Here is a 12110-nt window from a genome sequence, read left to right as displayed (position 1 = left end):
TGCCCTTGTATTGTCATCAAAATATGACCAGGAGTGTAAAAGTACTTTTTTGAATCTAGTTTTTGATGAAAGGATCACCTACAGGTGTCATTCTGCACCAGTAGGTTTTTTGAGGCATAATGACTCTATTAGAATATTAGATTAGCCTTACTGTCTTGGGCTAAATGTTCACCTAAGCAGTTTTCCTCTATGGCCAGCATCAGATGACTTGGAAAATTTTTATAAGAGTAATTTCAGTATTCTTTCATACTTGACCCATTTGCAGATGAAGGACTTTCTGAGCCAGATAGGACTCTTGGCACATGCAAACATTCATTGCAATTAAATTTCTCTTTTGCAGACTGTCCAGGAATGCCTAAAATGCACAATGAAGTGTAACTGATTTGGCTTCATGGAAAGAAGCCTCAGTGGTGGCACTGCTGTGTAAGAGTGGAAATTGTCTGGCACTGTTCCTACATTCCTTAGAGGTGCTCGAGACACGAAGGAGTCAGTCTGATACACAACAGTGTTGTCTTGTCTTGTGTTTTGTGCTGGGTAGACAGAAAAGTGGTATTCATTGGATGCAATGTTTACATGAAGTCTGCTAAGTTAAAAGGGAATTTTCCAGTGTATGAGAGCATGAAGTGTCAAAATTTCAATCCAGAAGAAAGTCATATAGTTCCCAATAAAAGCTTTTTATTTCTGCAACATGGAGAGAGACTGCTATTTAAAAGGTTGTGTATGAATTCCAAAAAGGGTTAACTGCATTTTTGCCACTGCTGCTTAAATTGTACTGTAGTGTTTTTTCATTCTGGATGGCTCTGTAGTTGCACAAATAAAAAGATTTATTTTCTGCCAAGTGTGCCAAACATTTTGAAATCTCTATAGTCAATGTCATCTCTATTCATTATTAGCTAAGTTCAGCCATTGCATCCACAGAAGTTTTACCTCCTAGAATTTACTGAAAAGAGCAAACAGGTTTATTTTTCTGAATTGTGCTTTAAAATTAATAATTTTGTCAGGAAGCAAATAACAATCATTTTCCACGAATGCCACATGGTTGACTTTTCATGATTCCTAGATACAGAAAACCTCCTTCATATCATCTCTTTTCATGCAAGTAATTACAACAGCTAAGTTAAGAGTCTGCACTGCAGAGATCTGGGAGAGCCCATGGAGACAGAAGGGTGCTTCCAAAGGGTAATCTGCAAAGTTCAGAGGAGGAAATATACCCCAAGCACTTTACACTGGATCCCTACAAAATACAAAGGAAACATGATTACTGAAAGTAGCTGAGTGGAATTGCAAAGACAAATACATTTAATTTGCTCTTTCCCTTATAACATTTTCTTTTCCCCCTTTTTTTTTTAATCATAAGTGTGTTGCATGTTTTGACACACAGTTAAAAGGCTGAACAGCTTTACAATCTTCTGAAATGCATTTTCCAACTTCTGGAAGATAAGGGCTGTTGTAAGGCTTTCCTGAGTGTGTCTTCTGGTGCACTAGGACCTCAAGTTTTGAACAGTCTTGCTCTTTTCCACTTCGGTTTCTCTCCCAACAGAAATTAATGTGGAAATACTAACCTCCTGCACTGGACATGTTGTGAGGAGTAATTGCTTGGTTTATAAAGCACTTGACTAAGGGTCAAGTAATGCTGCTATTAAGAGAATGATGCTATGTAAGTGAGAACTTGCTAAACTGATTTGTTTCAAAGCTTTGGTGATGTTTTTAAGTGGTGGTTTTAATTGAATTCCTTTAGGATTTTTAAAAAAAAATCCAGCTATCAGGAATTTTTTAAAATTGTTTGAAAGCATCCTACCATTCTGAATAAGCATCTTCTTTGAGCACAAATTAAAGGAAAATGCTAGGCTTATTCATTATCATAATTTCTGTCCTTTCTTTCAAATCACAAATAGGATACCAAGTTAAACATGCCTTCTCATGCCTTTGCTAGCTTAGATATACAGCTTTATATTAATTCATAAGTACTTTAAAATACTTACTCATGATAATGACAAGAAATGTTATGAAAATACTTAGAATTTTCTGTCTTTAGAATGAAAAGATATGTATCTTATTTTTCTAACGTTTTATTTAAAAAAATAACTCTGCTGAGGTCTGTATTCTTTATGAAATTTCAATTACATCAATACAAAAATGGCAGTGAAAAGGAGTGCATAACCAGTCAGAGATAATCAAAGCCAAGTATCATTCCTGAAGGAACTCTCTGCTCTCGCTGTTTTCTACCACCAAAGTTTTCAACACCTTTTGCTGTTCCATCAGTGGATGTGTATGACCTAAAACAAAAGTAAATTTTGCATGCAAACAAGCTCTTAGCAATTTAGGCTTTCTAGATCACAAAAACTATCAAGGCCTGGCTGGAAAAAAGGTCATTGGTCTTTTCTATCTGATTGCGATGCCATGTGCTTCCAGTGGCACGGAGAGGTGTTTAGGCTGGACACCAGCTGCTTCTGGGTGCTCGAGATGCTTGCAAGTTCTTTAAGGTCTGTCAGCATTAAGAATTGTTTCCACAGCCAAAGTGAATGCTCAAGGGAGAGCAGTGCAGTTGAAATTTTTTCTACTACTTCAACATCAGAATTTAAATTTAGGTTTTCCCTTTGAAAAGCAGTCTCTTTGCTCCTTCTTTCTGTGCTTTTGTGGTAACAGACTATTATCTTTTTAGATTAAATTAAACCAAGAGATCATTTTCAGGGGTGTACCCGTATATTCTGCAAAACACTGGTAGCTCTTTGTCCATGGGTTCAGTTCAGAGCTAGTTCAAAGTAAACTGCCTCAAAAAACACAGAGGGGGGATGTCAGCTCCTCAGCACCAGCTGTTTTGCAGCAGTGCTGCATTACCTGTTTACACTGCAATTAGATTACATTAGAATCAGAATGCTTTCTACATTTATGTTGCATCTGAAGGATTTCATTCTTTTATTGCTTGGAATTCTTTCAAGGCTACAGAATGTTTTTCTGTCTTGACAAACACTCACATTTGCATGCCAGATAGGTTTCATCATATGACATAAATTAGATTAATAATTCTCAAGTTGCCATTGTAGTTACCTCTCAGTTTCCATAAGTACTGGCGTGCATATTCACAAATGGTGAAGCGCTCCAGAGTGCAGTAAGATATCACTGATAAAGAATCTAGGGATAGCAGGTCATCCAGCAGTCTTAAAACCATTTAGACTGTAAGGGAAAAGTGTACAGCAGGGAAAAAAGCCACACATTTTCCTGTACATGCCATGAGTATCTTGCTTATTGGAGTAAATGGAACTGTTATCTGTGGCTGTGATGTTTTTATTACTTGACATTCTTACACGTTTCTTTATTCTTAGCAAGCATAATTACAGTAGTTTAGGCTGATTGTTTTTCATTCCGTCTGTTGAAGGCTTATTTAGTTCTCTTTCTCAAGAGCACAGAAAGGACTAAAATGAATTTGAAAATGTTTACAGCTAGGTTTCTTATGACCCAGGTCATATTGTTGTCTTGAATCAGTTTTCTCCTCGTCCTCAACTGAAAACAAAAAAAAATCTTAATCTTGCAGGGTTAAATAAAAGGAGGAATGCAGTGCAGGGAAGATTCCTTTTATGCAAGACGCGGGGATGACTGAAAGTGCCTGTGGGCATTTGGTCCCCATTGGCTCTCTCAGCGAATGCAGTGATGCCCACGGATAGCCTGTATTGTTGTCAGTTAAATGGGATCATGAGTGTCTGAAAGGTGTTTGAGAATGAACTGAAAATCATTTTCACAAGTGGATGATTACTTCTGCCACATGTTAACCGAACTCTATCAGAGTGGCCCAGATTTTTGAGACTGCATTAATTGCTCTTTCAACCTTGACTGAGGTTTCTCTTTAAGAAAGGCCTTTGCTGGACTAAACTGCTACACGTATTGATTTTTCTTTCTATATTTTTTTTCATTGTTTGTGATAAATGAAGCCTTTTACAAGTAGAGAATTTATCATTCAAAATGTAGATAGATTGCTTCATTCCTTAGAATAAAAAGGCTGGTCTAAAAATGATCTCTGTAGAAGGAGTAAGTCCATTCTCATTTCTCTCTCAGTGAATAGCTCCGGTATTCCACACACAATTATGCTTTTTCAGCTATTCATTAGTGCTGTTTTTTTTCATCAAAAAGTGGAACCCTGCACTCTTGCAGTGAGGTGAGGACTTAAAGCAAATAAGCTGCCATCTTCCCTCCTGTGTGTGTCATCATGGAACTGAAACTGAACTATAATATTTAGCAACATGGTTTTGCATTTTGGTAGCACAAGGAAATGCACTTTGAGAGATGTACAAACTTTGTGTAATTACAACATGGTTATGCCCAGACTTTTACAAGAAAATGTTGGCTCATTTTATTTGTTCTGTTTCTGGAGATGAAAGTGATACTGACTGAGATGAGATGATATATAAACATTTTTATCCAGTTGTTTCTGTGTTTTGTAGTGGAAATATAATTTCTTGTAATTTTATTTGTTTTCCAGGAAAACTAAATATTAAAGGGAAGAGGGGTTTGTACCATGTTGTAAGCATTGTGAGGTATAATCATGTGTAATTCTGTGACTTCATACAAATCCAATTTTTATTTTTTCATTGGAGAGTGAGTGAAGAGAAAAAAAAACAATATTAAATAATATTGAAGATAAGAAGATTGCAAAAGATTGTTTTTAAAAGAAAAAGTCTCAGAAAAGTGATTGTATGGTTTGTACATTTGGTTGCATTTTCATGTAACTACAAAACATGTTAGAAAATCTTCATATTGGGGTGACATTTAATGACTTATCATATTTTCTTTGTGATTAGTACAAGCAGGTGTATTAGTCCTAACTTACTGGAAATTACATGAGTAAAATGAGAAAACTGAAGAAGGCAACCACACATGCATAGTAACTATGAATATACTTTCTAATGTGAGTTAGAACAGACATAGATGTTATGTGTATATATCTCATATATTATATACTTTTACAGGATAGAAGTCTGTCATTTATATATGTTTCAATGTACATGAAAACATCAATCGTTTCTCCTTGTCAGAATATTTATTAAACATTCTCAAAACATGATTGTAAGGAGAACTCAAAATAAATCTAAGCAGTTACTATTATGGTGTTTAGATACAGGGTGTTTAGTAGATACAGGTGTTTAGTGTCTTCTTTCCCTGGATATGGCTGAACTTTAATAATTCAAGTATTATTTTAGATTATCCCAACTTTGGAACCCAAATGACAGCAAGAAAAATTGAAGCAAATGGTGGTTTTAGTGTTTAGAGATATGGAACTGGCACTTCTGAATATCAGTTTCTTGTTTGTATTGCACAAAATCTTTTGCCTAAAGGTAGAGTGTTTGAGTAGCTGTTCTGTGTTTCTTGTTGCTGCTGAGGATGTTTAAAATAGTCTGAGCAATGGATGCTGAGCATTTTGTGTACGTTATTTAGGATGGAGAGAGTGACTGTGGCTTCTGGGTGAGTGCAGAGACACTGATGGGTAGAGAAAGTGCAGGCTGCAGCTTTGTGAGTTCGTGACTGAGATTCTGTTCTGGTTTGCAGTACTGGCCTTTACCTGAGACTCATAGACAGTTACACATTTGTCCATCTTAAAAATAGAACATTCTTCAACTTAGCTCTAAGGCTTAGCTCACTTCTGAATCTGTTAACCTATTAATTTTCTACTCCAGTTGTGAAGCCCAAGTGTCATTTAATTGTGAAAACTGGCTATCGTAGATTTTTTTCTGTTCTAGACCTCAACTGCAGTTTTACAGATCCTAGATGTTACTGTCTAAATATAGGAAGGTTCTTGAAGATTCTTAGGTCCTGTGCTTCTTTTCCTTTTCCTTTTCCTTTTCCATTTTCTTTTTCTTTTCCTTTTCCTTTTCCTTTTCCTTTTCCTTTTCCATTTTCTTTTTCTTTTCCTTTTCCTTTTCCTTTTCCTTTTCCTTTTCCTTTTCCTTTTCCTTTTCCTTTTCCTTTTCTTTTTCTTTTCCTTTTTCTTTTCCTTTTTCTTTTCCTTTTTCTTTTCCTTTTCCTTTTTCTTTTTCTTTTCCTTTTTCTTTTCTCCAAATAGAAAATGAATGTGAAAGAAAGGCTCAAAGAAGACTGTAGAAGCCTAGGTGGGTCCTTCCATCTAAAAATGTCAGACTCTTGACTAAGAATTAATCTCTTTATCTTTCAGGAGCAAACACAGTTAAGATGAGCACAGGATATATCCCTTGTAAATGGCTGAAACTTAAGAAAAAAACTGGTACCATTAGAGATAGCACTGGAAGAGGGATTAATAACATACCTGTGTGTTTATAGTGATTTGTAAAACCAGACAGCATAAGTCTTTGCATTTCTATACTAAATCCCAGCTTTGTGTCATTAATATTATTTTCTTTGTTACCTGGTCTTATGTAAGATCTGTGAATTTTAAAGTTAGATAGTTAATGTTCCACTCCTTTGTTTCCCAAGGAAGCTCTTATTTAGCACCTTAGGTAGAAGTGATTTATAGGAGCAATAAAAGTGCACATTGCTATTTAATTTCTTTTTGTATGATTTATTATTTTATACTTTTGAATTTACTGTATATTATATTATTTCTCCCTATACTGCAGAACTGTAGATGGTATGTCTTAAATTAAGAGAAATTTAAAAGGCAGCCAAGTTATATAAAAACATCACCTTTTCTCTGATTAAAATTGTTCTTTTAAGACCTCTTATTTTAAAAGCACATTTCTGGAGCAGGATCAGTTAATAATGAGAAAGAATTAGCATAGAGTTTCTAAGGTTGGGTTACTCATTTTCTGATGTGCAAGAGGCAAGAAGTCTTTGTTAGTCTATGGTTTCTTTACAGTTGTCTAAGACATGCCAAGAGGGTGGGAACATGGTCGGGATATCTTTGTACTGTAGCTTTGGAGGACTGTATATTTTCAACTGGGTTTTCAAAGTACAGTTTCAAAATTGGGCAGTTACCTTCTCACATATATCAATAAAACCTTCATGATACTCCCAGGGATGCAGGGGATGCAGTGCATGAATCACCATGAAGAACAAAGCAGTCTTAGGACTGAGAGAAACCAAAGGCCATGCAAGGACTTTTTTTGCTTTTCTCTCTCAGGTCATTAAGCTTTGAGGCTATGTGAAATTCATAATTTATTTCCTCTCCACCCTCTGACAATAGTAAAGGTATTAGCACGGCAATAGCAATGTTATGTGCTTTGGGGAAAGGTTATGCTCTGAAACATATATGAAAAAGAAAACAATTTGTATTTTGTGGGAGAATGTGTGACCATAAGTCTGTGAGGTAAATGCTTCCTCAGTTGCAAAAAATTATAAATTTAAAAATAACCCCCAGTAGGTCCTTTTTTGGTAGTCTTTCTCCTTTATTTTCATATATATATATTATTATATATATATTATTATATATCATTTTTATATATTTATATATATATATATAATTATATATAACCCTACTCCTTTATTTTCATTGAATTTATAATAGTTACAGAATTAGATGTTAAAAAGACTGTGGCAAGATCTGGACTATTCAAAGGCCACATCAACTGGTAATTGTGTACACAAAGCCAATTTTTTTTCCTTCTCATACAAATAAAAAGCAGAGTAACCAAGTAAGGTAGACCTTCAATACAGGTGTAGCAGAAGTCAAAGAACTTGTGTTCTGTTTACATAATAATAGTGGAGCCTCTACATAATCTGAAAACAGCAATTGTAAGCAGTACGCTGAACATTTATTTTAGACATAAATTTGTCCTTTGTGATGCCTAATGTGGGAGAAAGCGTTCTTGAGAGTACGCCCAGGATGGTATAAAAAAGTTTTTGCCTTTATCTTGCTTACTCATTTCACATAGTATGTTGGTTCATTGCTCTGTTTTTTGACTGAGATGCAAACCACCAGGCAGCAAAGGCACAGAAGTGAGTGGAGGACAGCAGACCATATTCTCTTACCAGAGAGGCCCCTGTTCATCTGACCAACCATCTCCCATCCTAGTTATTTTAGCTACTTCATAATGTGTGTACTGGCATCCTCTGGAGAGTGCCCTGTGAAGCCAAGGTTCATTGGTCTGAACAACCTTTAATTCTGCCTGTGACCACCCTGGCTGTAGCAGCTGTCCTTGACAGAAGCTGGCCAGCCTGAAGGGGCATCTCCTATGTCATATTTTGCTCTCCTGTCAGGTTTTAAGCAGCAGATTGTTACCACTCATGGGCTCTTGCTTACAGTCTCACAGCTCATCCTTTTCTTCTTGCTGTCTTTGTTACCAACAGTGCAACATGACCACAGTGACAGAAAAAGTGTCACTATAATGCCAGAAAATTCACTCCAAGTTCTTGGGTAATGAGTGTGCTCTCTCTACCACCCAATAGTATCAGCATCTGTGGTTTTCTCTTCTCACTGGTTGATACTCCTGATTATGTCCTCTCTCAAAGCCTGGAAATTGCTAAAGTGACAAGGAGTTTTTGTAATCTAAGAGCCTTTATAGTGAAGTGCTTCTGTTTGGGAAATTAGATTCTACTTTACTCTGAAAAAAAAATTAATATTGTGTGTCTGCTGACATTGTGTTATGTGAGCATTTTATCACACTATCTCTGGGACTGACTTCTCACAGACTAAATAAACACTAGCGAATCTGTGGAAAACCAAATGGAATAAAAACTGTCAGGAACATCAACTTTGATAACTTCAAGTATTTCTGTGTATCTACTTTAAGCTGCTTTTTCTATTTTTCAGATAAAATTGGTGAAATAAAATATGATAAGCCAGTTAATCTTTGCAAACATGAAATCATTTGTTTCTGATTTTTGTCTTGTTTTGGGTGAAAAGGAATGTCTCTTACATTTTTATGGTTTTTACATATGACAACTTTTTACATATGACAACACTGAAGAAGCAGCTCAGTAGACAGAGTAAATTAGTACACAGATTTTTGTTTGCTGCTTCTAATATCATGCTCCTTATTAATGGAAAACCACTCCCTTTATTATTTCCTTTGCAGGTACTTGTATGCTCTAGGACAGAAGGTTTGGAAGCGGTGGAAAAAACGTTATTTTGTCCTTGTTCAGGTTAGTAGCCAGCCATGGAATTTCAATAAAATAATTCTTGGACTGTAAATTATGTATGATTTCTGGAATAGTTTGTAAACCAGTATCTTCAGGCAGCACATGCACGACTACTCCCAACTTCTTGCAGCACAGAGACACCCAGCTTTTTTTTTTTAATTTGTATACCTAGTAAACAGAAATGTTACCAAGTTTTACACGCATATATAAATGGATCCATACACTGAGCAATGTTTCAACTGAAACCTATAAATTTCTGGATGAAATTTTTGTGACCTTGTAATAGTCCAATGACAGCTTTGACAGCACTCAATTTGAAATAAATTCATGTATTACAAAATGGATTGTACTTACTGTTTAATTTATTCTATCTCAGCAAATATTTCCTGCCTTTGAAATTAAAGCAGCAATACCTATATTAAGAACTTTTGCTGATTTTTTAAAATAATGCTATTTTTTTCCTTTCTTGTAACATTAAACTGGGTAAAATTATATAATTGTTACATAAAATTTGGTGCAGTAGTTGTTCTTGGCCACAAAAATGGTGTTCATATTTTATAACTTTTGGTCCAAACCTGAACTGTTACTATTTTCACATGCTAGTGAATGGTGATACTGACCTGAGATAAGTAGAAAAGTAGATTTTGAGTGGTCAAAACAGAGAAATTAATGATTTTAGGGAGTCTTTGGAAAAAAGTCATTGTTTTCAGTTGGTGTTTGTCTTCAGATTACATTTGATGTTCTTCACTGTAAGTTCAGAGGTTACTGTTTTGTCTCCTTTGTTTTATTGACAGAAAACTCTTAAAATCTGTCTCCATAAGTATCATACAAAGACTGAAGTCTGTTAATGAGGCTTTTTAAGGAAAAAAAACTTCTAAAACTGCTTTACAGAAAGTCTGATTTCTCCATCAGTCACACTCACCTGGTCTCCTCATACTCCTAAGTGATTAAAATCATAAGGTTGTAAAAAAAATACCAACTGAACAAGTTCTTTATTAATGTTAAAAGCCAAGAATATTTGAAGGAAATTCTGTAAAGTCTACAGAATTCATTTGGTTTCTGATTTTTCATTTGGTTTTCTGATTTTTTCACTGTGTGAAGTGATGAGGACATTTTGTGACTCTTAATATTTGTTGGGAAGATCTCTATATAGGATAGCTGTCAAGGCATGGCTGTGAAGAGAAAATAATTTCAAGTTGCAAAGAAAAACAATAATACTGCACCCTCCCTTGTCCTTCGTGCTTTTCTTCAACACTTTTCCTACTTGTCACTCCTTTCACAGAAAGAATGAATTTGTTCTTTTCCTCTAAACCACAGGTGTCATCTGATTTTTAAATTGTACATCTAACAGACGCACAGTCTTCATGTGTGTGTAATATGGAACCATCATCTGGAAGACTGGTTTATTCCAGTCAAGTTAATTTTAACTATTTTCTCCTCTCTATGCTGAAATTGAAATACTGGAGGAGAATATTACAGGAATTTTCCTACTGTGATGGGATTTAGTCATCTATTTCATTTTAAAACAGCTATCAATTCAATAAAGCTATATAAAAAATACAATGTTAAATCAATATTTACTGTCCTGACAGCTCTGGCTCATTGATATAGTCCTGCTGTGATACATTCACTGGCAATAAGCTGAAGTCAATACATGTGAAATAAGCATTCACTAATCGACAAGTCTGTTGTATTGATACATTATTGACATATTGACGAGTCTTCCTCTATGTATTAACTTTTAGGTTACAGTAGTAAAACATCAAGGACATGAAATTCAGTGCTAGAAAAGAGGCTACTAGTATGGTTTACACACACTTTGTAAATTTAACTCAGTTGTGACATTAGATGAATAATGTTGACTTTTTCCGAGTGTGATGTGAGTAATGTGAACCTTCATTATTGCTGCACCTTTTACAAGTTGTTAGTGGTTTCTGAAAGAACAGATCAACATTATAGAAAGGTTACAGTATCTGGAAATTTTAACCTCTTCATTTTTTTTATTTTTATCCTTTAGTATCCAGTCTCTTCTCTATAAGGTTATTAATTTAAACCAGACAAAGACAGGGATGTAACATGGTTGGTAAAAAGCCTCCGTCAGACCTGATGTGTTTTGCTTAATTTACTGCCTGATATCTTCCTCCAGTAATTGGAATGCAGATCCACTTCTATCCTTTTAATTTCACCTGGTCAGATGTTTGAAGAGTCAGTCATTTGTTCCATGGATAATTTTTCTCCATGCAGGGTAATTCTTGCTGCTGAGCCCTGGAGCGGGCGGCCCAGTGCTGGCCTGTAGCAGACCCCACAGAGGCAGCTGCCAGGTGTGCAGTGACACCTCCTCCCAGCACACAAAACAGGGGCTGTGTGCCCCGTGGGGACATCCCTTAGTGACATTCCTCAAAAGTCACAATCACGCTTCCATACCTATCTGTCTCTCATAAATGCATAGGTTGTTGGGTTTCCCCCTTGTTACAAAACAGAACAGCTGATAGGTGTTTAAACATCTGGAAAATCTGGACAAAATTCAAGTAAATGCAGTTGTAGGAAGTTGCCTACATAAATAAAATTGCCTTTTATTCTGTCAAGATTACCATTCAAGAGGACAAAGTGATTCTGTTTTTGTCTGAGAATATGTTGTACATAGTCCTGACTTTTGAGTACTCATTATTCTATGAAGTATTTATGCTAATTTGCTCAATTCTTAGGCAAAGCTGATTACAGCTCTATTTGCTACTAATAGTACTCTTAAATCCAGTCATAGATCTATATGTAAAAGTGTTATTTCAGACTGTGCTGGTGATTCTTTTTGTAGTAACTGAGAGCAGCCACTGATGAACATAAGGAAAAGGGTTTAAGAGATTTCAAGTGTAAATAAATGAGGCAAGTTCTGTATTTCTTTGTTTTGTTAAGGCTTTTTTCCCCAAAAATTTTTTCTTGAATTTTTTCTGTTTCTTTGGTGAAGAAATTTCAAATTGTCTCATTTTCAACCAAAAGATGAAGTCACTGATTGCGACTGCTTGTTCCTTTAAAATAAGAGAACATATTTGCAATATGTTCAATAAAATAAA

General features: G+C 35.4%; 1 protein-coding gene across 5 annotated transcripts in view; it reads left to right on the top strand.

The window, feature by feature from the left end:
• The window catches only part of CADPS2 (calcium dependent secretion activator 2), a 287443-nt gene that overhangs the window by 168511 nt on the left and 106822 nt on the right, over positions 1 to 12110 (top strand). For all 5 annotated transcript variants that reach the window (XM_074539967.1, XM_074539966.1, XM_074539969.1 and 2 more), the window contains exon 9: positions 8979 to 9045. In XM_074539967.1, coding sequence (XP_074396068.1) covers positions 8979 to 9045 — 67 coding nt within the window. The remainder of the gene's footprint in view (positions 1 to 8978; positions 9046 to 12110) is intronic.

This window comes from Zonotrichia albicollis, chromosome 4 (assembly GCF_047830755.1).
Source record: "Zonotrichia albicollis isolate bZonAlb1 chromosome 4, bZonAlb1.hap1, whole genome shotgun sequence".
Classification (NCBI taxonomy): Eukaryota; Metazoa; Chordata; class Aves; order Passeriformes; family Passerellidae; genus Zonotrichia; species Zonotrichia albicollis.
Note: the sequence above shows the minus strand (reverse complement) of the source record. Positions and strands in the feature narration are given on the sequence as shown.